Source organism: Quercus lobata, chromosome 9, assembly GCF_001633185.2.
Source record: "Quercus lobata isolate SW786 chromosome 9, ValleyOak3.0 Primary Assembly, whole genome shotgun sequence".
Taxonomy (NCBI): Eukaryota; Viridiplantae; Streptophyta; class Magnoliopsida; order Fagales; family Fagaceae; genus Quercus; species Quercus lobata.
This window is the reverse complement of record NC_044912.1, coordinates 15365088-15392194: the sequence shown is the minus strand read 5'-3', so window position 1 is coordinate 15392194 and position 27107 is coordinate 15365088. Positions and strand designations below refer to the sequence as shown.

At 34.4% G+C, this 27107-nt stretch overlaps 2 protein-coding genes and 1 pseudogene across 2 annotated transcripts; all 3 read left to right on the top strand.

The window, feature by feature from the left end:
- Positions 1-6952: 6952 nt before the first annotated feature.
- LOC115960269 lies at positions 6953-7821 on the top strand. The gene has a single exon (XM_031079065.1). The coding sequence runs from the start codon at positions 7041-7043 to the stop codon at positions 7380-7382; it is 342 nt and encodes a 113-aa protein (XP_030934925.1). The 5' UTR covers positions 6953-7040; the 3' UTR covers positions 7383-7821.
- A 2965-nt stretch (positions 7822-10786) lies between these two features.
- Positions 10787-11359, top strand: LOC115961289. Its single transcript, XM_031080292.1, has one exon. The coding sequence runs from the start codon at positions 10787-10789 to the stop codon at positions 11357-11359; it is 573 nt and encodes a 190-aa protein (XP_030936152.1).
- Positions 11360-14590: 3231 nt separating this feature from the next.
- On the top strand, positions 14591-26252 carry LOC115960903 (annotated as a pseudogene).
- Positions 26253-27107: the final 855 nt, after the last annotated feature.

Sequence of the window (27107 nt, the reverse complement as noted above, 5' to 3'; positions counted from 1 at the left end):
TAATTAAGGAATTCAATTTGATTGGATAAGGGGTATGTGTGGGGTATAAGAGAAATCTTGCCACCTGCCTATTTGTAGGATTGTTAGTAGGGCTATAAATGAGCTGAGTTTTGTCGAGTAGTGCATGTTTAAGCTTGGCTCTTCAAGAAAATTCAAAAGCTCAAGCTTGGCTCGAGCTCGTGACAAGCCTAAAAATAGCGTTTAAGCTTGAGCTCGTGAGAAAGCTAAAAAACTTGAGCTTAACTTGGCTTGGCTTGACTTGACTAATTAGTCAAGCCAAGCTCAAGCTTAATATTGAGCTCAAAATTGTATTATCAGATGTTTAAATATCTAAAATTAAGAAAAAAGAAAAAAAAGAAAATAGTATACTTATTTTATCATATATCTAGTCCTATTTATGATTAATCATTATTCAAATTGAAAATTTAAATAGTTAAATTCATCCATTCATCATTCCTTGTCTACAGTTTCAGCAATCGTTCAAAATACAATTTTTATATTTACGTTAGATGGTGAAGAACTAGAGAAATACTTGTTTGTAACTATTATGAATGAGAAAATACTAACATGTTTCATAACTTTACTTTAGATTATTGACAGGGAAGGATTATATATGACCTACTTAATTAATTAATTTATTTTTAAATGTAGTTATAGTCTAAAGTGGTTCTTGATCAGTTTAGAGGGAAAGAAAAAATTAAGATAATGGGTAGTGATCCCATGTTAGCCATGTCATTATTAAGATATGTATAATGAGTATATTTAGTTGATACATAAACTTATAAATGAGTCTATATTTGAATTGTTTTTATCAAGTTTAATAGCTCATGAGCTTGTTCGTGAACAAATTTTTTTGCTTAGGCTCAGCTTGTTTATTAAACAAGCCTAAAGCTAAGGCTCAAGTTTGGCTTATTTATAAATAAATAAACATGAACGAGCTTTTTATCGAGCTGAGCCCGAATTGTTCATGATTGGCTTGATTCATTTACAGCCCTACTTGTCACCCAAGCTAATCATAACACTAGGAATTTATTTAGAAGGATAATTATTATTTGAAAAGTGCAAATACAACCCTTTGATTTGGGTCATTATCAAAATACATCATGTGCTACAAAATTGAACTTTTAAATTATGATGGTATTTAAAATAACGCAGTTGATATTTTTGTTAGAGTTCCATTATTTTCATTAAAAAAGAAAAAGAAACATACAAGGTGGAAATTACGTGATTCATTTGTTTAGAGTTCCATTATTTTCAATAAAAAAAAAAAAAAAAAAACATACAAGGTGGAAATTACGTGATTCATTTGTTACTTTCCAAGGCCACAGAGTTTTTAGAAAGTCTAATACACAGCCAGGACTTTTTTTTTTTTAGAGAGAGTTTCAACGTTATAACAAAAAAATAAAGACCTTTTTTTGAGATAGCAAAAATTAAGCCTTGTCACAAATGAGTTTGAGGATTAGCTTTGGTGGTTTTAGTCTTCTAGTTGATGAGAATAGGAATAAAGTTATGCTCCTGCAAATTTTTATTTTTTTATATGAAAATATGCTATTGCAATTACTTCCCTCAAAAAAAAAAAAAAAAAAAAAAAATTACTTCCAATCTTGTAGCAGTAAATATTTCGTTGAAATACTTGATTAATACTTAGACTAAGTTAGTGGCCAACAATTGCTCATGTGGTTCATACATTGTATCAATGATTCCTATCCTGTCACTTCCTCACAATGATAGATTGTAACTTGACACCATTATGGAGCAATAATGAAGGATGGTGATTAGTGACACAAATTAAAAGACATGTTATTGAACAAAAATTTGAGCAATAGATTTTTAATTTAGTTGACATGTCTATTCTAATTTTGTTTGACATGTTATTTGTGGGGTAATTATTGAGTATTTTCGGAGTACTATAAATGCGTGCTCCTTTCTCACACATTATTATGGATTCCACTAATTAAATTTATGGTGAGACCCACAATTCATGTAAGAGGGGAGAGTACGCATTTATGGTACTCCCGGATTATTCTATAATTTTTCTTATTTGTGCCCATTTTTCTCTTCTCCACTAAAAAGGTTGTTGAATTTTATTTTACCTTTTCATTTTATTTTGTTTGGCATATGATTGTGCCCATTTGTTTTGATGTTCAGAAAGAAAGTGAAAAGAGAAGATTGAAGATTGAAGATTGAAGTGATTACTAAATTATCATGTTAACCTTTTTTTTATCCATTGTTTTATTGTCCCCCCTTTTTCTCGTTTATATAATATAATATAATATAATATAATATAGTCCTAAATCCTAATACAATTTGTCGGAATAGATAGATATAAAAATATTCTGTTTCAATGGACAAATGGGAATGGCCATTGTAATTGAATGGATACCATTAATCAGAAAAACTTAAATATCAATCAATGAAAATTTCTATGAGTTTAATTTCTCAAAAAGAAAAAAATTTTAAAAATCTTAAATGTTTAAAATCCTCAACAACTCAATATGAAATGGCCTTGAGATGTCACAATTAGCTGGCCCTTTGTTCCCCCTTTCTCCTTGCTAAAATGCCATTAATTAGCTAATTTGGAGGGTTAAAATTTAAGGGTTTGGTTTAATTTCAGTACTTTTTTAACTGAAATTTCCTTTTAATTTAATGAGAAACTTTCATATCACCCATTAACTAAATAAAATGTGGATATTAAACCTACTACCACTTGCCATTATATATTTAAAACAAAAAAAAAAGTCTAATTAAAAAAATATCATAGGTAAGTCAAACCAAAAATTTACAAAAAGCAGAAATGGTGACTAATCGTACTGTCAAGCCGGTAAACTAGCATTAGTTTATGGGCTCCGTAGAGAGGACTAGCGGAGAAAAATAACTTTTTCCCCCTCCTTTTACAAAACTGAAATGAGTTATAGAAAATTAGAAACATCAGCTTAAATTTTTTGAAATGGACACAATGTCATACACCAATATCCAGAAAAGATTTCATCAAAAAAAAAAAAAAAAAAAAATCCAGAAAAGCTACTTAATTTGAAGCATGCATGGGCTTAAGATCAAAATTTTAATTTTAGCATTTATTAGAAATTAAAAACTCCAATTCAAGGCCTTAAAAAACAGGTCTAATTCAAGTGTGATTTGGACCGCCATTAATTAGGCATAGTAGTCCAGTGTGGAACCATGTGAAAGAAAAACCTGCATTTCATTGTCTATTTTAACATATGTAATAATATTTTTTTCTTGCTATCTTTTCTCTGAATCAATGCTTGAGAGAGAAAAAAAGAAAAAAGAAAAAAGAAAAAAAAAAGAGCTTGAAGGCACCAAACTACAAGCAATAAAAAATAAAAGGGTAAATTTGAGAAACCTCCCCTGAGGTTTGAAGAAATACCAAACACGTCCAACAGTTGTTCAAAATGACCAATTTGCTCCTAAAAAACAAACGGCGTGTAACGCCGTTTAAGCACCATATATCAAACTATGTTCTGTAATTTCTCTCTTCTTCACGAATCACGCAGAAAATCTCTCTCCTTCACGCCCAGAAAATCTCTCTCTCTTTTTCTTCACGTCAAAAAATATCTCTCTCTCAAGCTCAAGTCTGAAATTTCGGACTCGGGACCAACAACTCCTCCACCGGAATGGTTTCAAAGCCGGTTTAACCACAAATCTCACGCTATACTCCGCCGTTAAAAGCTTTGTGGTTGGGTTGCGAATCATGATGAATTGTAGATGGCGATTGCTGGGTCACGATGAGTGGAGATGGCGGTTGCAAGGTCAGTTCGGTGGAGCTGCCGTTGTGGGTATGGGTATTTTTTTTTTTTAATTTTTTGATTTGGGTTTTGTTTGGGTCTGAGGTGTGATGTTTGATAGTTGGAACGGTTTGGGTTTGAGGAAGATGTGTGGGTAGTGATGGGTGGTGCCGGGGTGGACAGTGGTTGCTGGGTCACACGATGCTCGACGGTGGGTCTTTTTTAAAAAAAAAAAAAAAAAATAATTTGGGGTTTGTTTGGGTTTGAGGTGTGAATAATGTGATGTTTGATGGTGGGAGTGGCTTGGGTTTGAAATTGATGGGTGGGTAGTGATGGGTGGTGCCGTGGTGGCGGGCGGTTGCTGGGTCACACGATGCTCACTAATGCGTCTGGGTTTTGTTTTGAATTTTATTTTATTTTTTTGGATCTGTTTGAGGTGTGATGTAAACGGATCTATTTGAGTTGAGATGTTGGATGGTTGATTGGTTGAGCCGATCTATGTTTGATTGCCTTGTGTGATACTGGATCTAATTGGGTTGATCTTGGTTTGATGGAGGGAGGATTTTTGTTTTTAGAATGTAATGTAAATTTTTATTTTTCCAAATGAGAATGTATGGCTTTGATTTGAAAATGTATGGTTTTGATTTGAAAAATGGGTACTGGCTTAGTGATTTTTTTCTGTAATCTTTCTCAAAATACATGTGGTTTGAGCTTTCAGAGAGAAGCGTTTATGTTATGGCGCGAAGAAGAAAGTGAACAGAGAACATGGAAAAAAAATCGTTTGGAGAGAGTAACGGCAGTACACACCGTCTGCTTTTTTAGGAGTAAATTGGTCATTTTCACCAACTGTTGGACGTGTTTGGTATTTCTTCAAACCTCAGGGGAGGTTTCTGGAATTTACCCAAAATAAAAATATTACAACTGTAGCATATGGGGTTTCTATTTTTAGCCTTTTTGGTAAGCTTTCTCCCAATTGTGGTCTCTTTTCTTTTCTTTTTATTTTTTTATTTTTATTTTTTTATACAAGATAGAATTCTATTCTAACCTAATCTAAGTATATATGTGTGTGAAGCTCCCTCCTGGAGACTTGAACCCTAGCCCTTGCCTCCCACACCCTACAAGCACTTATACTTGTAGAGTGACCATCGCACCAAGGGTGTGCGGTGGTGTGGTCTCTTTATTATGAGGTTAGAGTTTTAAGATTTATTCTTCCTTTTTTTTAGTCCATAATAAACATTTTTGGTAAAATGATGGGAAAAAAATCAATTTAAATATAATATCCTTGGACAAAAATATCACAATCACTTGGACCATAATTTTCTAGCCACAACCATTTGTCACATCTAAAACCAACCCCGAATACCTCTTCTGACTTCACTTTCTACAACCCATTTAATCCAAATAGTGAAACTTTCCAAAATTTTAATCATTAATTGATCACAACCCTCCAATATGTAGTAACTTTTTCAGTTTTAACCATGGAATTCACTAAATCGAGAACGATGGCTCTTGGACCTTCGGTTCCAAGCGTTGATTTGGTCCCCAAATCCTAATCTAAACGTGTGAATGACTTGGTCAGCTTATGACTTATCTCATAAAGCCAATTTTGGTTGAGCACGCCAAGAGGCAAAGTCGATATTCCCTGGCTTTTGGTGTAGGTTGTTCATTTGGGTTTGAATGTTTGATTATAAGTTTATGAATGATGATTGAAATTTGTAGTATTTCCCATGGGTGTTGAGTGGGGGAGACTGCAACTCTTTCATGCAATTTGCCTCTTCTCTACACAAATCGAATATTTTTTCCACCTCTCTATCTTTCTCCTCAATATGTTATTATGAAATTTCTAATACGCCCATTTTCATTATATACCTAAATTCATTTATTTAAGGGTTAAATGCAAATAGACCCCCTCAATTATGAGCCATTATTAAACAGAAACACACTTCCTATGTCATAAAATTGACTTAAAAAAAAAATCTTATGGTAGTTAAAACGACACAACTAACCATTTTTTTTAATTATATTTCCACAACTTTTATAGGACAAAAAATAACTCTATGAACGTATATGTTAGACGAGAATCCGTCATTATAATTATGTTTTGACTTATATGTTGTTCATGTTGACTCAGTTATTTGTCTAATTAAAGTGACAAACATTATAAAAAAATGGTCATTTGAATTATTTTAAATATTACTAAGATTTAAAAAGTTAATTTTGTAGTATATGGTGTGTTTTTAATTTGACAATGACCTATATCACGGAATCCTTTCTAGTAGCTTTTGAAGGCAAAAAAAAAGTATGACACGGCAGGAAAGAGATTATTATAAAATTATGTGAAACATTGTGTACTAGACTACTAGCATAGGATTGGAATGAATATTCTTAATTTGCAAACCCATGCTGTCTGTTAGCTTGATCTTTTAATTGTGTCCTGAGAAAAAAAGATGATGGGTATCTGTTGAATTCATTTAATATGTGTTCATATTTTTCCTGAAAGTTGATTTTACTCCACAACCTCAATATAATATAATTCTATTGATCATAATTCATCAAATTCATAACCATGTTATAGGACCCTTTAACATAATTTTTTTCTGTTTTTGCACTGCTAGTATAAGATTAGAGCATCATGATTAGCATGCAAATTCTATTATAATTGGTTGACCACTGGAACTATTTTCTAACACCCAATTATGTGTATGTATATCTACTGGGTACTGGACCTACTACATGAACATCTGTATAACAAATGTTTCTCATCCTAAAAGTTGTTTCACCAAATACATTATTTCTATGCGTTTCAATAATTTGCACTTCAAGCTAGCAACAATATTAAAAAACTTATATAAAAAAAAAAATTTAATTGCACTTGTCAAACTTCTCATTATATCTTTAAATGTGAAACGTATCTAACTGGCTTATTATAGACAACCCACATGTCATAATTTTTATACAAATCTATAATAACTAGTTGAGCTTTCCTATTCTCTGCAAAACCAAATACCTAATCCTTGAAAAATATCATTAAGGTCATTTTCAGCAATTTGCTGAGCATGAAAGTGATTCATTTTAACCTTAAAATTTCAAACATTAGAAGACTAGAACCAGGTCAAGTCGTTTAACCCAACTTACTTCCAACGCAAACGGCCAACGACGGCCTCTCCCTCCTCTATACGTGGATGTGTTTTTGCATAATATATAATATGACACACTCACACACACCACTTTCCATATATATATATATACTCTAAAAACACTTCTGTTTCATCAAAAGTTCAAAACCCATATTTTTTTATGGCAAACTCTTCAACAACCAAAGCCATGAAGGCATCAATATCCATAGCCGATTCAGCATCATGGTATTGTGCCATAACCTTGTTAGGTTTGATCTTGTTGGCCTCTATAAGGGAGACTGTCACTGATGAAAGTAGTACTGTGAGAGGGAACCAGTTCTTGAACAACCGGCCATGTGATGAAATCTATGTGGTGGGAGAGGGTGAGACCCTCCACACCATCAGCGACAAGTGCGGCGATCCGTTTATCGTGGAGCGTAACCCGCATATCCATGACCCGGATGATGTGTTCCCTGGACTGGTCATCAAGATCGTCACTCCCTCCCAGATAGGCAGCTCATGATCGATGTTGAAGTAGTTTTCAGGGAGATAAGTCTTTGCATTCTTTTTTCTTATGACAAGAGAGAGAGAGAGAGAAAGGAGATTTGAACCTACGTTCTCTTCTACAGAGGAATTGAAGATTATCATTGAGCTATCAGACTTTTGGTAAATAAGCCTTTCCAATTCCAACATGGAATATGTAGTATAGAGAATTAGACTCTCAAAAGAAGTGGAAATTATAGGGACCATTTCTTTTCTTTCCATCTTGTTTTTTGTGAACATACCTTTTTTGTTTTTGTTTTTGTTTTAATGTGTATGTAAATGGTGATGAACATGATGGCCTTTTTAATAAGTTCATGGGCTATTAGTATTGATTTTTGGTTATAGAGAAGGCCTAATTTTCCCATACAAAGCTTGTATCACTTAAAGAATGAATTATCAAAGGAATTAAAACTTTTGTATTTTGTGTTTTTTTTTTTAATTATGTTTTTTAACTTTCCCTTTGGCGATGGTGTGACTAATAATTCATGGCGGCTAACAACTTCTTTGCCTTTGGTTTTGTTCTTATCTAGGTTGCGTTTGGATTGGGCGTTTTCTGCCCAATCCTGCGTTTGCGTTTTTCCAAAACGGTTTTTTTTTTTTTTTTTTTTTTTTTTTTTTTTTTTTTTTTTTTTTTCCACGCGTTTTGGAGCGTTTTGGGTGTTGCGGCTACTGTTCATGCACTGTTTAATAAACAGTAGCCGCAAATTTTGACTTTTCAAATTTTTTTGGGCCAATCACAGCACATCGTGTACTGTTCACGAACCCACAAATTTCACTTTTCAGCAACTTTTTCATTAAAAATGGGTCCCACGATACTATTCACACATTTAAAAATTATTTCGCTATAGTGTTTTTCAGTTTTCAGTTTTCAGCTGTATCCAAACGGACCCCTAGTGAAAAAAGTCACCTTGAGTTTAGTGGTCTTGTAGAATTGGTAAACTAGATGCAAAATATGACTTTAAGTACTACTTTGAATTGTTAATTACTACAGAATTTGTTCCAATTTTCTGGAAAAGTCATTTATTAGTTTATTAATTTATAGGCATAATGACTTCTGTTTCTTTCTTATATGCTTTTTGGCTATTGATGGTTCATTTGTTTGTAGGTAATTCCCTACCAGCATTAAAGAATAAACCAAAAACTGAAGTTCAATATCAATACCAACAAATTAAATAATTTATGAAATAAACACAACGGTGTGGCAGTTGGGAGGAAAAGCACCTATCAGCTTTGTCGTAAGCTAAGGCGTGTTGGCAATGAAAACCAAAAGTTTATATTGTCCTTTTGTATATAGATGGAATCATAGACAATTATGTTATATTATTATTATTGTTTGTAGAGTTTACATCCATAACGTCGGCTCTTTATTATCAAATTGATATTTTATGTAATGTAATTTATAAAATCATATCTAAGGTCCTAGCCAATAGATTGAAGCAAATTCTCCCACAACTAATCTCCCCAACACAGAGTGCTTTTGTCCCGGGTCGTCTGATTACTGATAATGTGCTATTAGCATATGAAACACTGCATACCATGCATGGTAGGAAAAAAGGAAAAAAATGGTTCTCTTGCTCTTAAACTGGATGTTAGTAAAGCCTATGATCGTGTAGAGTGGAATTTCCTTCGTGGCATTATGGTTAGACTGGGTTTTCCTGAAATATGGGTGGATAGAGTTATGTGTTGTGTCACCACCCCAGCCTATTCAGTCTTGATAAATGGGAAACCTTATGGTACTATTGCACCATCCAGGGGACTCCGTCAAGGAGATCCTTTCTCACCTTACCTGTTTCTATTGTGTACAGAAGGTTTCACATCTTTGTTGCAGAAATCAGAGGCTGAGGGGCTTATACAAGGAGTCTCTATTTGTCGGAGAGCCCCAAGGATTACCAACCTTTTGTTTGCAGATGATTCTTTAATTTTTTGTCAAGCAAAGCAGCAGGAGGTGCAGGTGATCACTGAAATCTTGCAAGTGTATGCGGGAGCCTCAGGACAATGCATAAACTTGGAGAAATCTTCAGTGTACTTCAGCAGGAATACACATGTAGAGCAAAGAAACCGGATCATAAATGCTTTGGGAGTGAAGGAGGTGGACCGGTTTGAGACCTATTTGGGACTACCCACATTGGTAGGCCGAGCAAAATATCACTCTTTCGCTTACCTTAAAGATAGGGTGTGGAAGAAGCTCCAAGGGTGGAAGGGTAAGCTGTTATCAAAAGCCGGGAAAGAGGTGTTGATTAAGGCAGTTGCACAATCAATCCCCACATATACCATGGGGGTATTTCAACTGCCCAAAAAGTTTTGTGATGAACTTGATGCAATGTGTGCAAGGTTTTGGTGGGGGCAGGAAGGAGAGGAGAGGAAGATCCACTGGACAAGTTGGAGTAAACTAACCGAGGCCAAAAAGAAGGGAGGTTTGGGTTTTAGGGATTTACGAACCTTCAATTTATCCATGCTGGCAAAACAGGGGTGGAGGCTAATACAGAAACAAGATTCCTTACTGTACCAGTGCTTCAAACCTAAATATTTCCCACGGTGTCACGTTTTAGAAGCAAAGGAAGTGCCAAACTGTTCATACGTATGGAAGAGTATATTGGCAGCAATACCAATTCTGAAATCCGGTTGTTATTGGAGGATTGGGGATGGATCAGATGTGAAGGTATTAACAGATAAGTCGATTCCGAATCATCCAACAAATGGGGTGATTCATCCACCGGAGGAAGAGATGCAGGACTGGTACGTATCTGAGCTAATTAATCAAGACTTGAAAGAGTGGAAGAACGACTTAATTGTTGCAAAATTCCACAAAGAAGATGCCGATGCTATTCTGAGGATACCACTGAGCCACAGACAAGCCTCGGATGCAATAACATGGCTTCATACTAAAAAGGGAGATTATTCAGTTCGATCGGGCTACCACGCTGTGAGAAAATTGAAGAAGAGTGAAGAGATGGCTGAGACATCCATGGGTCCTTTTGGAGTGCAAGTTTGGTCCAAACTATGGAAGCTTAGAGTGCCCAACAAGATTAAGGTATTCGGCTGGAGGGCATGCCTAAACACTCTCCCTACCCGAGCAAACCTGGTGAAAAGGAAAATAATTCAGGAGGATGTGTGCATGCTCTGCTCTAGGGAGTCCGAAACAGGGGTGCACGCATTGTGGAATTGCGCCGTGGCAAGGGACGTTTGGGCAGGGAGTTGCGGGAGATTGCAAAAAAGCCATAATGGTCAACAAGATGTGCTTCAGTTGTTTATTGAAATGCTTAATCGCTTGACCATTCTGGAGTTCGAACTGTTCATTGTGCAAGCTTGCTTAATATGGAACTAGAGGAATGCAGTTGTGCATGGGAAAAAGATTGTGGACCCGAGGTGGCTGAACAAGAGAGCATGCGACTACTTGAACGAATTCCAACGGTCCCAGGAACAATTGGATATTCCAGCTCAAACGGATATAGGTGTAAGCAGATGGAACCGCCACCGGACCCTGTTTTCAAGCTGAATTTTGACGCGGCCATATTCTCGGACCTGAACGGGTCTGGGGTTGGTGTAATAATCCGGAATTGCAAGGGGGAGGTAATGGCAGCAATGACTACAAAAGGTCCACTGGTTGGAGGTAGTGAAGAGGCAGAAATCTTAGCTTGTCGAAGAGCGTTGGAGTTCGCCATTGACGCTGGCTTTACAAACTTGATTGTTGAAGGGGATAATGCTGCTGTAATGTCTTCACTTTCATCATCTGGAGCTGATCTGTCATGGCTTGGGCATATTATACAGGATATTCAATGGTTGGCCAACGGGATTAGTTGGGTTTGTTTTAGTCATGTTAAGCGAGGTGCAAATTTGGTGGCACATGTATTAGCCAGACATGCGAAAGATGTAACTGAAGATATAGTCTGGTTGGAGGATACTCCCCCACCAGCTATTGAGGCATTGTACTATGATTCCTTACATTTGAATGAGTAATAGATCCGATCCATTTTCCAAAAAAAAAAAAAGTTTTTGGTGTAAACGGAAATTGAACTAAACACCTCTTATTTTATCAAAAAAAAACTTTATCAGTTAAGTAAACTAGAAGCCATAATAAGTTTAAGTTTATGTTATGGTTGTCCTAGCTCTGATTTATTTCAATTCATTTCTTTGTTTGTTTCATATAATGCAACCCATTTTTAAGTCTGTACAGGGCACTTCCATCAGAATTTGTCCTCTCAAAAGAATCCAAAATCCCAAACGCCGTCGGTTCCCTTACCAAAATAATTTCCAGCACCAACACAGCTGACAATTTGATAAAACAAAAAACATCTTGGTCCCAGCGGCAAACAGGTTGATTTGTGGGTAAGGTCCAGACCTCCATGCCATACATGATGGTTCCTTCATTTAAGATTGATTAAGGCACAGGTCTTGGGAGTTAGACAATTTTGTACCATTTACTTCGAGGGAACTACAACCAAATGGCTTCTGGACATTGCTTTCAACCATCAACTCTCTCATTTTAATAACATCATCCCATCTATCTGAATTCGCATAAGCATTTGCGGAGAGAACATAATTCCCACTGTTACTAGGATCCATTTCCAGAAGCTTGTTTCTTGCAATCTCTGCCAAGACCATGAAGGTTACAAGCATATAAACAGCATGTTACACTTTTTGAATAGATGATGATGATGAACCAAATTCAGTTCTCATTTGGTTGCATGGTTTTGGGTTCTCTTTTATCCACTTTTAAGTGGCCTTAAATTAATCAAGTCATATCTAATCCAATACATTCTGGCTCCTTCCACACCAGTGTGACTATTATGTGAGATAAAGATGAATTGTGACAGTGCTATTTGGTCTAGAGCAAAATTAAAAAAAAATTAAAAAATAAATAAATAGAGAGAAAAAAAAAAGCAGCTGTTTTGCCCATAACAAACGCATATGAAGATTTTTTTCCCCTCTTAACTTTCTTTTTACCTTCTTTTCTTCCTAACCAATACATGGACTCAAAAAAAAAAAAATTCGGTGCATAGGTGATAGGAGTCAAAGAAGAAAGAAAGAAAGACATTATTACTTCATTAGCAAAATCATCGCCATCTGACCATATTCCCTAAACGACTTTTGTGGAGCTTTACTTTATAGCATAATTATTTTTCTTTTTAAATCTTCCTAATAAGTGATGAAGAAAGTCAAAAACTCAAACTCCAACTTAAAAAAAAATCAATCATAAACTCCAACTTATAATAGGTGGAAAATCAAACTTAATTTCCGTATCTATTATAAATTTCCTCCTCCCTAACTATCAAAATTTAAAAATAAAAAAGGTAAAACATAGTTATGATTTCTTATGTGTTTTATCTTAGGTAGCACGATTAAATTCAATCATGTGATTATATTGACCAATATAATACAAACAATATTATCTTTCGCAAAAACAATTAAATTCAATCACGTGACTTATAGGTAAATACAACAATATAATTGAATTTTTTTTTTTAATTAGAGAACCTAAAATATAACTCTTAAAGAAGTGTACCTAAATTATCTATCTAGAAGACAATTTCAACCTCAACTGCCCTAATTTCAACAAGATGGTATCCTATGTCCGCTCCACCATGTATGTGGTTTTTCACAAACTTGTAAGAGGTCGACTCCAAAGTCCAATCAAAGAAAATACTTCCAAGTTCCAATTGCATTGCTTTTTTAACTTGTTCTCCTCAACAAAGGAGCGTGTCGGTCAAGCCCAAAGGTCCCCGGCACTCATATTGGTGAAAGTAGGCCCAATAGATTGTATTACGTCATTACATCAAACCCAACCATGCATGGGATTTAGGATCGGTGGTCTTTCATGAGGGGTGAGAGCTACACGTGGGATTCACCATGGGGCCAAATTGGGCAACTACATTACCAAATTTGACATTCATATATTTCTTTCCTAAAAAGCTTAGGGGAACACACACTTGCTCACACACTTTGACACAATTTAGGGCATGTTTGGTATACTATAATGATTATTACATGGAAATAGGAATAAATATTACAAGGAATATATTAAGTTGAAATGTATTAAGTATTACTATTCATTAGTTTGGTGACCATTTAAGAGTAAAATCCTGAATATGTATTCATAATTTAGTAGGGTATAAAAAGAATGTGTAATTAAATCATTTTTAAGTCAAATTTCCTAAAATAAGTGTATTTTAGGTGTTCAAAATAGAGCTAATGATTAACAATAAGGAAAATTTATTTTCTTTCATTTTGAAGATGTGGCAACTAATGGCTTTTTAGGAAATTTTTTTAAAAAGTTATTACATAAAGTGAAGGAATAGATATTTAGTACTTTTGATAATGAATAGTTATTCATCATTTTGAAGAATAGTTATTCATAAGAAATAACTATTCATTGTAATAAAAACATAACCAAACAACTGAATAGTTATGCCATAGGAATATCTATTACATTATGGTGTCTATTACAGTCTACCAAACGTGCCCTTAGATACGTGATAAGTGATTGTTGAATTACTTTTCACTAAGTACCAATTATTAATGGACTTGTGTGTAAATAATGCAATTCAATTGCACATTAATAAATATGCAAGTTGTATCAAAGTGGGTAAGTGTGTATCCAAATAAGAATTAGTTTCTCTCCCCTACCTAAATCCCCCTACTCTATCAAAAATAGTGGAGAGAAAAAAGTGATACCTATAAATTGGCTTTCATATAGCTGAATTAGGCGAGAAAGAGAACGTGATTGAATTTGGCTTTCCTAATTCGGTATTTTCAAAGCCAAATTCCCTCTCGAATTTTTTCATACCTAATTGGCATCATCAAAGAGATAATAGAAGAATGCCATGATAAAGACTGTTATTACAGTCACAAATTTGTATATGTTTTTTTTGTCTCTCATTTCAATTATGTAGACGTGTACGTATATATGCCATTCACTAAAGCCAAAAATCCATCCCCAAGTCATTGATGCCTTGTTTTTTTTAGTAAGAAATCACAAATTTGATTCTCGGAAAAAAGAAAGAAATCCCAAATCTTACTCTAAGTCTTAAGTAGCTCACGTTTAGGTTGCACTTGCATGGACGCAAGTTTCATCCAATCGAATCATTAAATCATATATATATGGGGGTTTCTCATTAAAATTTTCACTAAAATATAACATCATTATAGCTCCCAAAGAAAATAGAATAAGGTTATAGGGGATCTTAAACAAGCTCTCAGTTTGCACTTTTTTAAAGGAGATTGCTTGGCTTTTACCTTTTAGTTCTGTAAAGAAGATTACAGCAATCTTCGATATGGGTTCACGACGATATAGCTTTATAGGGGCTATTCTTGTTGGAATTCTCATGTTTCACTTTCATGGCTCTGTTCACTCAGAAAAAGGTACACGTGTTTTAGTTTACATTTTGTTCTCCTTTTCAGACACCGTAAATAGAGACATACATTAATATTAAAATGTTGGAGTGAGTGTGTTTCAAACACTTAACCTTTGTTTTGAGTCCCACATTGGTTAGGAATAAATCTTGTTATGAGTTTATAAGGCTTTGCATAATTTAGGTGGAAAGTTGGATCACAATGGGCTAGGGGTTGGTTTGGACTTGAATTTGTTACATCATTCTTGGGCCTTACCTCTTCCCTTATTCTCTCTTGGCCCAAATTTGATTGGATTTTGTTATGGCCGTTGGTGAGCAGCCCGGAACAGTCCGTTGGGCATCAAATCTGCACAGTAGCCGTTGGAGGTCTTGTCCTTTGGTCAGCCCACTTATCTTCCTTTTAGTTGGCATATAGAGACCCTATTTTCACTTTATTTTCAGTACAGTTTTAGCCTTGCTGCCGCCACTCTCCCTTCTCTGTTCAGCTCTAAGCTTTCTGCTCATCTCCACGTAAAAAATTTCAGCATCATTTTTTAGTTTTAAGGAAAGGCAAATTAAGGTTGTTCCTAGTTCTTCTTGTTTGAGTGTGTGATCAACTTGAAGAAATCACTATAGTCTAATCTTGGGGGGTTGTTCGGTCAAGAGAGCCTTTCACACCGAGTTCTACTCTGGGTGGCACGAATTAACCTTTAAAGACAACACATTTTGCGTGATTCTATAGTTTGTAAGATCTTTCTAACTCCATCTATTTATTTTTGTCATTGCTAATTTTTTAGGGTTTGTATTGTTGAATCAAAACTTGTTTATTTAGCCATATTTTCCAACACAAAATGTCTAGGTGGCCTAGCTATATTTTAAGCTTTGAAATTTGAGAACATAATATTCTAGTCTTGTAGACTAAATTTGTGTTTAATGAAGCTATTATTTGGTATATTTATAAGTTGTTTCAAAACTTAATCTCAGGAAAGAGTAAATTGGAACTTTAGTCGAGACAAAGTTCAGATTTGTGATCACCAGGTTTGATACTATAATAACTTACTGATTGTCTCAAAAGAAGTAATTAGAAAAGAGTGAAACTAATTATTTAACCATTATTCATCACCATATTGAGCCATTTACATTGTTCTCATATATCTTCTTTCCTTTCTACATGCAGCTCCAAACTATATATTTGTCCAAGAAGCAACTTCAGCCCCAGAAACTGTATGTTATGACTACATAATCATTGGCGGAGGGACCTCTGGGTGTCCACTAGCAGCAACACTCTCACAAAATGCAAGGGTCTTAATCCTTAAAAGAGGAGGATCGCCTTACGGCAATCCAAACATAACCAACAGTGAAAATTTCTCACACTCTTTCAGATACGTCTCCTACATCTCCTACTCAACAATTCACTTCCGAAGATGGCGTGTACAATGCTTGAGCATGCGTTTTATGTTGGAAAAACGCTTGGAAAATATAGTTTTGTATCTCATACAAAAACATGCAGTGGAATATAAACGAATCTACTTCATTCATGTAAGATAGCATGTGGCATTTGAGTTTCGGAAACAAAGAATAAGAAAGCGTACCTTGATGCAATGAAATTCAAAACAAATGAAGATTGGACTTGAGATGCCTTTCAATCCTCACTCCAATTCCACAATGTGCCCAAGATGTGTGGTCTTTCAATCAGTTCTATATGTGATATTTCAAGAGAATAACCAAGTGTCTCCTTATTGAAGAACTTTGATTCTTTCTTCTTTTCAATCACACATTTATTTCTGCACTTAGACAGTTTCCTTTATTTAATAACTTTTATTAAATAAATAACTGATTATCTAATTATATTAGCCTTTTGGGTCAGCCCAATTGGGCTTTAGTGTATGGCTTGGAGTGGGACCAAAAAGGACATATAAAGCTCTAGTTCCAATGAGCTTTGGACTTATTTGTCAACTCTTGACAAGCTCAAAGTTATCATTAATTATATTTAATACCACTATATAAATATAATTGCACTTTAGGTCTTATTAATAAATTATATTTCAAAACTTTATTAAACATTTAACCCATTCATTAAAATATTCGTAGTAATACAAAATCATAATGTTTAACTGTCACTTTATAAATTACTACCTCTTGATCCTTGAGTACCCGATTTAATTCTTTAAATTATTCATATATATATATATATATATATATATAAATATATTTTATGAAATCTAATTTCATAAAATATAAACTTTAGTAACTCTTTACTAAAGTGGTTAGACTAAACACTCTGAATAACCAAACCAATTAAATTTATCTCAAAGAAATATTTTATATTTCTATAAAGAGACTATGAATTCTATCTTGAAAATATGTGTTCCTTTAACATTACGTGTGGTTGCCCAACATACTGAGGTTTTGACCGTTTGTCTAGATCTCACTCTTGATATATTAAAACAACTCACATTTTATGATTATGTTCACTATTCCCTCAGGATTGAGAGTTTATGTAAATGAGAAGTCATGAGATTTATTATTCGTTTGACAGTTGTTGATAGAATAATAAATCTTACAGCGGTCCAGTTCAATATGTTTTATACACTTAAAACATATTAACATATCAACTAGAAGTCTCTACTTTCATGATCAAGACAAATCATCTTAATTGATATGTTATAGTCTTCGTAGATGAAATGCCCAATTTCATCACCGACTACAAAATAAGATTTTGAGTTTACAAAGAACTTGTGATTTATATTTTCTGTGATTAAATCACATAAATCACATACTATGCATCTCAAGAACTATATGATAATATCTAAACATTCATGCTACCATTATTTTTAGATAATAATAAAACATGTTTATTACATAGAACATAATGTCATACATAATATCATACATGACATACAATAGAATTTTAGGGCACTAATCCTAACATTTTAGGTAGTGGAAACGCCTTGAATGGCGGATTCTACACCCATGCTAGCACTTGCTATGTAAAGGAAGGTGGTTGGGACGAGACATTGGTGAACAAATCATATGAATGGGTGGAAAAGTTGGTGGTGTTTAAGCCACCAAAGGTGGATTATCAAGTTGCTGTGAGAGACGGTTTGCTTGAGGCTGGGGTGTTGCCCTATAATGGGTTTATGTATGATCATTTGTATGGGGCAAAAATTGGAGGGACAATTTTTGATAAGAATGGTCACAGGCACACGACGGCAGATTTGCTTGAGTATGCAAATCCAAGAAAGATTACTGCCTATTTGCATGCAACTGTGTACAAGATCTTGTTTGGATATAATAATGGTAAGGTTTTTTCATCGAGTACTTTGTATGATGTATCAGCTTTTGTAACATGAATCTAGGCCTGAAGGTGAGTGCATGAGGTCAGGTTGGATTGATTTTGAATATTTTTCAATCTAGCTCGACTTCTTTATGTTAAGAAATTTCTCAAAATCAACACATGATAACTCTAAAACCAACCGTAAATTTATTAGTAGACAACTTGAGCATGGTAGTGCATGTTTGAAGATTTTTATAGTGTTATTTTAATTTGCAAGCAACCGCGAGATGAAGTCTAAGAAAATAATGTAATTCTCTCTCCTTTTGTTTCCCTAGGGTATTGAAATTAGTATAAAGGACAAGAATGGAGCTGCTATAAGGGGCGTAGCCAGGAATACATACTTGGGGGGGGGGGGGGCAAGTTGTAACAGAGATATACTAAATATAATTCTTAAGTCTATTGTATACAAAATTATCAACTTTCATATATCATTATATACTTGAACATGTTGGGAATTCAACCGAAATTCCAAACCTGTGAGAAACAAAAAAAATATAGAAAACAAAACGCCAAAAGAAAAACAATCACACGCACAAGACAGTATTTACGTGGTTCGGCAATTTGCCTACGTCCACAGAGTTGCAGTGATTTCACTATTATCAAAGAAAATTACAATGTGCGGCTACAGTGTTTTTCTTTCTCAAAAACAACAACAAGACAAAACCCTAATCACAAAAAAAAATGGCTTTTATATCCTGCGCATAGGATTCACAATGGGCTACAAAATGGGCCAAAATTTTTTTGTCAACCCAAGCCTCCGCTCCATGGACTAAGCCTTAGTAAATCTCCCATTATTTGGGTTAGGTCGGGTCATCAACCGGATCAAATCATGCTTGACGACGATTTTTCATGGAATAAAATTCATCCATTATCATCTTTATAGTGAAATTTCCTGCAATTTCCTTCTCTATATAAACTATCATATTATCTGCCAAAAGTTCATCCTCTATTCTATTGCGAAGTCTTGTTTTTAACAACTTCATAGCTGAGAAAGCTCATTCTGTAGTTGCTATAGAAACTGGAAGGGTCAACACAAGACGAATAAGTCTATCAATCAAAAAATAGATTTTAGACTTTCCTGAAATTTTTAATCCCCTACATAGCTCGGAAATTGTATTCATATTCTGAAAATCTGGATGTTTTATCACATCAAGCTCATAATATTGCAATTGAGACTCCAAAAGTTCTTGTTCATGTTCAGTGAAATCTTGAGGATAATATTTCTTAACCAAATTGCATATATGAACAATTTTGAATAATCTAAAAGCATCCTTAGGATTTAAAGCTGAACTAAGAATGACAAGTTCCGTTGTTAGCTCACAAAATCTACTTTTCAATTCTTGCAATTGAAAGTCTATTGCAACTGTAAATATGCCAATTCTGAAATGATGTTCCATTGTTAAATTGTCATCTTGATGACGATATCTACCTCGACATTTAGTGTAACGAGCATTCATATCAGGAATATCAATTTCATGTTGCTCACAAAATGATATAACACTAGCAAGTAAAGGCTCCCATCCATCATCTCTCAACTTTTGAATAAGTGATTTTGTAGTTGAAACTAAATGCATGGCATTTAAAACGTCTTGAGAATGTTGTTGCAAAGCTTGATAAAGAATATTAGTAATTCCCATTATCTCTTTCATCAAATGCAAGATTAAAATAAATTCAAATGATGTTAATACCTGATAAGCTCCCTCGGCATCACTGCGTTGTTTATAGTTAGCCCCTTCCTCAGAGATAGTGTTGATAACTTTGCAAGTAGCATCAAACATTTTAATCAAACTACAAATAGATTGAAAATGAGATCCCCACCTAGTATCTCCAGCTCGTTGCAAAGTACCAATCTGGTTTGCACCTCTTCCAGTCTCAATTTCATTAGAAGCAATCATATTCTCAACTTGTTCTGCTTAAGCATGTTGCAATTCATCATTACTCTTACTAGAACCAACAACAATATTGATAATATTAACTAAATGATCAAAGAATTGATGAACATCTTTTACTTCTCTAGATGTTGTAACTAGAGCTAATTGCAACCTATGAGCCATACAATGTACATAATAAGCATATGGGCAATCTTTAAGAAAAAGAGCTTGTAATCCATTCCATTCACCATGCATGTTACTAGCCCCATCATATCCTTGACCTCGAATATTTTTAATGTGGAGGTTGTAACAAGAAAGGACAGCACATATCTCATTCTTTAAAGTCAATGCAGTAGTGTCTCTAACATGCACAACATGAAAGAAACGCTCTTTAATGAAACCTTCTTTATCAACAAACCTCAAAATGATGGCCATTTGCTCTCTCTTTGACTCATCCCGGGCTTCATCAACAAGAATGCAAAATTTTGCATCCCCAATTTCTTCACGAATGGCATTTCGCACATTACTAGCAAGAATATGCAAAATCTCCTTTTGAATTATGGGTGATATATATTTGGCATTTCCTGGAGCATTTTCCAAGACAACACTAGCTACTTTGTCATTGAAAGTTGATGTGAATTTTATCAATTCAATAAAATTACCTCTATTTTTTGAATCAAGGCTTTCATCATGACCTCTAAAAGCACAAGCTTGGAATGCTAGCCATCGAGCACACTCTATTGAGGTTTTGAGCCGCAACCGATTATTCTCTAATTCTTTTGACGTTTGTTTCTCAATTAGCTTGTCAATATGTCGTGAATAATTCTTTAAATCCTCGCAACATTTCACAGCAATTTTATGTGGGGAGTTTGGTTCTTTCCCTACGTGACGAATTAAAAGACAATTCATTCCATCTTTCACCTTTTTCCAATTATTAAAACCTGTTGAAATGAATGCATCTGATCCGGGACGACCTATTGGTTTCTTACTAAAAAGGTAGCAAGGTAGACAATATATCGCATCCATTGAAGGTAAGTATTCCAACCAATCATTATGTGAAACAAACCATTAAGGTTGAAATCGACGACGATGAGTATCATCATTGTATGGATAGTCTATATCTTTAGGTTGGTATGGACTTTCTATGAGATAAGCTCGTCGGATTTCATCTTGTTTGTTGATAGGAAATTCACATATTTGTTTATGTGTTCTTGGATCACGATCTATCTCTTCAAATTGAAGTTTTGGACATTTGGAGGGGTGTTCATCAGGCATTGAAGTATTAATATTTGTTTCTACAGCCACAGGTATCCTAATTTCTGAATTGCTAACATCTTTTTTCTTAAAGAATGCATCAATTGTTTTTCGTTTGCTCATAATTCTTTTAGCTTTAAGAATATGACTCAAAAATTAACCTGAAAAGAATTTTAAAAAATAAAATTTTAATTAGAAATTTTTACTTAGTTATATGAATGTTATTCATACTCAAGAAAAAAAAAATTTCTACTATAATTTAAATAGTGAACCCATTTTTAATACAAATTTAATTAATAATAACCCCTCAAACAAAAACAAAAATAATTTAATTAATTTGTCTTTTATAATGTATTGGTTAATTTAATTATATAGCTTTAATTATTGTTGTTTAGCGTAACAATAAACTATATTGCTTTAATTTATTTGTCATTAATTATACTGCTTTAATTTGTTATATTGTTTAGCCCCTTGTACATATTACATTAAAAGAGCCGAACATTATACATTCCACGTGCAGCACAATAATTAAAGCAATGTAATGTGCTGTACATTACATTGCTTTAATTATTGTTTACCCGGCCCCATGAGCCCATCTACCCCCTCCCTACCCCACTTAACAGCCAACAGACAAGCACAACATGCGCCCCAATCACAATAGCCAACTGCAATCAGAAAATTTCGCAATGCCAATCACAAATCACAACACAGTGAACACACGTTACACTAAAGACCAACACACTGACCAACAAAAAGGGATAAGATAAAGCCAAATTTAAAAAGACAAAAACAGGAAAAATACAAAAGCCAGCCAATAAGAGACTCACAGTTCAAAAGAGAGAGAGACTTACTGAGATGTGAGATCAGATAGAGTATTAAAGTTAAAGAATAAAGAGAGAGACGTTCATAAATTTCATTTCATTTTTTCATTTAGTGAGATAGAGAGAGAGAGATTGAGAGAGTCTCAGAGAGAAAAACCTTGAGGGAGGGCCGGACTACCGGAGGGAGCAACGAGCAACGCTACATCGGAGCAGAGGTAGAGCGGTCTGCGATCTCCGATGACCGATCTATGATCTGCGAAAATTTCATTTCATTTTTTCATTTCAGTGAGATAAAGAGAGAGAGAGACTAAGAGAGAAAAAGAGAGAAATACCTTGAGGGAAGGCCGGAGGGAGCACCGAGCACCGGAGCAGAGGTAGAGCGATCTGCGATCTACGATCTAAGATTTGCGATCTGCGATGAGGGGCGAGCAACGACGACGACGACGAGCAAGCTACGTGATGGGTTTGCTGGAGTTTGATTTTTTTTTGGGTTTGCTGGGTTTGCTGCATGATGGGTTTCCTGGGTTTGCTGCGTGATGGGTTTGCTGGAGCGAGCTTGGGGATTTTTTTTTTTTTTAAGATAAACACCTCTGTGTTTGGTTTGTTGGAGTTTGATTTGCTTTTGCTCTATATAGACAGTATTGGGGTTTGATTTCTCTGCTAGCAACGTGATGGGTTTCATTTTCTGATTCTCTGTATTGATTTTTTTTTTTTTTTTTTGGTTGAGAATCCGTGGGCTTGCCGTGAGCGAGCTACCTCTGTAATCTATTGGGCTCATCATGGGCTTGGCTCTGTTAATTTTATTATTATTATTTTTTTTTGCTTGAAAGTAGAACATATAATTTTTATTTTTTATTTTTTTAATTTAAGGGTGTTCCTAAATTTTGATTGAGGGCTGGGAGAATGGGTGAGAATTGGGTAGGGGGGGGGGGGGCCATTTATTTTTTCTTCATAGTCTAATGGGAAATTTTTTTTTTTGCAAGGGCCACGGCCCCCCCAAGCCACTATGTGGCTCCGCCCCTAGCTGCTGTGGCATGACTTTAATTTGATAGCTAGTTTTGATAATCCCTCTTTGATTATTTTGATGTAAGAACATCAAGACCTCAAGCTTATGATGTGGTTTTCAAAGATGCATTGGGAGTGTTTCACAAAGCATACCTAATGAAGAACTCAAAGTCGTAGAATGAGATAACATTATCAGCTGGTGCAATTGGAAGTCCACAACAATTGATGTTGAGTGGTATTAGGTCCAGTGACCATCTACAGGCCCATCGGATCAAGGTAGTGTTGGACCAACCCTTGGTGGGCCAAGGGATGATTGATAATCCAATGAATATGCTCATGATTCCCTGTCCAATTCCAGTTGAAGTGTCTCTCACCTAAATTGTGGGCATCACAAGGTTTGGTAACTATGTTGAACAATTAGTGGACTGAGTTTTATATTTTCTTCTTTGGCTCAAAGGCTTTCTACAGACCTAGGGCAACTCATAAATAAGGTTTTAACTTCCTACTTCTTATTCACTTAAAATAAATAAATAAAATCTAACCATGTATAAGGTGTCAAGTCATTTAAGTGCATTTTTTTTTTTTATATGCAAAGCTCACAATAAATTATTTTATGAGATGATCTTATAAGACATTCCTCTCACAACTTATGTGGGGCCCACATTTTGTGTGTAAGAGAAAGAGAAATCAAAATATTTGGGTCCTTCAGGGTTGAGGTCTAGTTGGGTGAATCGAGCCAAACTTAAATATATCTTAATTTGATTTTTTTTTTTTTTACTACATGCAATATGTAGTCTCTTTTGTTTTTTTATTTATTTTTTATTTGTCTAGAGTTCTTGTGATTTAATAATATTGCTTTCTCTTCATGTGAAAAACTTTGGCTCGAATCCCTCCCTCCCACTTGTATGAAGAAAAGGCTTTTTTTTTGCTTTCAGGTACCATAAATACATAATGATGTCACAATCACAAAGCAAATGTCACTGATTGAAAAAAAAAAAAAAAAAAACCATGAATGCATAATGATGTCACAATGCAAAATGGCACTTGTTGAAATTTTGATCCAGAAAATCCATATGGAGTTTCTTCTACCTAGGGCTATAAACGAGCCAAGCTCAAACACACACTACTCAATAAAGCTTGGCTCGTCAATAAAAATTAAATGCTCAACCTTGGCTTGAACTTGAGACAAGCTTAAAACAATGTTTGAACTTGAGTTTGTGAGAATGAAAAAAGCTTGAGCTTGGGTTGGCTTGATTTGATTAATTAGTCAAGCTAAGCTCGAGTTTAATATCAAGCTCAAACTCAAGCTCAAGTCAAGCTTTTTAGCTTGGGATCCAAAAAAATTGCATCATCAAATGCTTGTATCACCAAAAATCAAGTAAACAAATATATATATATATATATATATATATATACTCATTTTATCATGCTTCTAATACCCGTAATTAGAATTTGTTCAAATTACAACTTTACATAATTAAATTGATCCATCATCATTTATTGTCTATAGCTTGAGTAATTGTTCAAAATACAATTTTTACATCCACATTTGTCATTCGTACAACTATAATCTTCACAAATCTAAATAAATTAACATTCCAAAACATATATGAATAAACAAGGTATAAATTAACATTCCAAAATATATATGTAATGTCATAATAATAAGTTTATTTAGTAAACATATATCAAGCTATAAATGAGCTTACACTCGGCCATGTTTTGTATCAAGCCCTATTCTTCACGAACAATTTTTTTTGCTTGAGCTCTGCTTGTTTATCAAACAAGCCTAAAACTAAGGCTCAAACTTGGCTTATTTGTAAACAAACGAACATGAATGAGCTTTTTATCGAGCCGAGCCCGAGTTGTTCATGAAGGGCTTGGTTCGTTTACAGCCCTACTTCTACCTATTAAATTCAAAGGAAAGTGACGCATATTACAGTCCATGATGTGAATTTTCAAACAAGATATGAAACTATATGTTCTTGAATAAAAAAATTACTAGATATATCTTTGCATTTTAGTAGAAGACATTTGCCAACTGCATTCTCAAAATGTATAGGATCACCTTGTTTCAAAATAAAATGACCATCTTAAATCAACACTGACATAATAATTAAATTTGTAAATACTTACATAAGGGAAATATGTCAGTCTGAACTCATGATCATGTGCATGCTCTTAATATATTGGATAGGGCAAAACTTTTGAGGTACGGCATGTAATGAATTATACCTAGGTTTTGTCCTGCTGAAGAAGGTTATTTACTTAAGTGAATTTGAGGAAACTTTGCTCAAATTGCAAACTAACCAGCCCTTCATAGTGCCCCTAAAAGCAATGGTCAAGGCTGTTGAAACCATAAATGCTATTGCCAAAATGACTTTAAAAGGAGGTGTGATAGTTGAAAAGGTCGCATATCCCCTCTCTTCAGGCTATCTCAAGCTTCGGAACACAAATCCGAAAGACAATCCAGCAATTACCTTTAACTATTTCAAAGAATCGGTGGACCTAAGGGGGTGTGTTCTAGGCATGAGCACCATCATGAATGTTGTAGATACATATCCATTTCAAAGTTCCGGTATAGCAACATGACAAAGCAGGCACTAATAGATATGATGGTGAGTTTACAATGGAACAAGAGGCCGCAACATCCTAGTGCTGTGTTTTCCTTGGAACAATTTTGTATAGACACTGTCATGACCATGTGGCATTTCCATGGAGGTTGCCAAGTTGGTGTGGATGCGCTAAGGGTCATTGATGGTTCAACATTTTTACAATCACCTGGGACTAATCCTCAAGCTATTGTAATGATGTTGGGAAGGTAAAAACTTAGGCCGTTGGAAAATGAAGAACTTAATCTTTTAACTTTTCTTTTAAGACCCAACATGCGTGATTTTAACCTTTTAAATAAAAGATAGAGTGGAGACAATGCTCAAACTTTGATACTATAAAATTGTGAATTTAATCATTTAACCTTTATTTTAACATATTCTTAGTATTAACTTTTCCTTCTTTCTATGCAGGTATATGGGAGAGAAAATTTTGCGTGAAAGGCGTTCACATGGGAGGAAGTAGAAGATGATTCAACTTTGCCTTTTCAAGTATTATGGAGTGTCATCTATTATCATTGTGTTAATGCATTTTAACATTAAAATAGCACGACAATCATAATAATAATAAGATTCTATGCAAGATATATATAATAGCAAAGTCAAAGGAAATTAACTCATTACATATTTGTTGTTTCAATATTCATTAAATGGTTTTAGTTAATTAACTCAACTGGTAAAATTTCTGATGGTTAAATAAGATATCTGGGGTTGCATTTTACAAGTTTTGAATTGATGATGATGGATCAAATTCAATTGTTCTCATTTGGTTGCATGATTTTGGGTTCTCTTTTATCTGCTTTAAGTGGCCTTAAATTAAGGACACAATTTTGCTCCAAACATGTTTGGAGCCAATGGCTCAAATACCACTCAATAACTTTTTTTTAGATGTGAATTTTGATAAATTTACCATTAGATTACATTTTATTTTCATATCCTTCATACTTGCAAAATATTTGGAAAATCAAAGATCAATAACTATGTTATTAACAAATTTTTACATTTCAAGTTTTTGTAATATAAGATTATGCATAAAAAATAAGTTTATGAATCGAATAGTAAATAACATTCGATTGGAACAAAATTTGACTAGCATGTTAAGAGCATAAAGAACATATAATTCAACAAGTAGATTTTCAAAATACATAATCATGTTAATTTTTTTAATGGGTGTTTGGGCCAAACTTCCTTAAATTAATCCAAATATATTTAATCCTGGGCATTCTGAGTCCTTCCACACAATGTAAGATAAAGATGACTGTAACATTGCTATTAGGCCTTAAAATTTAATAACAAAGAGAGGGGGCCGGGGGGGGGGGGGGGGGGAAGCAACTGATACAATATCAAATTGGGAGCACGGAACATGATCAATTTACTTAGAGCATTTGCATCCGGGTATCTAAAAAAATACATATTTTACACACTCAAAAGCTACTTTTTTTATTTTATCATCCTATTTTATAACTCATCCAACATCTCA

Bases quoted from the DNA above. Each gene is read 5' to 3' on its own strand.
- LOC115960269 (XM_031079065.1), top strand. From the start codon at position 7,041: ATGGCAAACTCTTCAACAACCAAAGCCATGAAGGCATCAATATCCATA.
- LOC115961289 (XM_031080292.1), top strand. From the start codon at position 10,787: ATGCGACTACTTGAACGAATTCCAACGGTCCCAGGAACAATTGGATAT.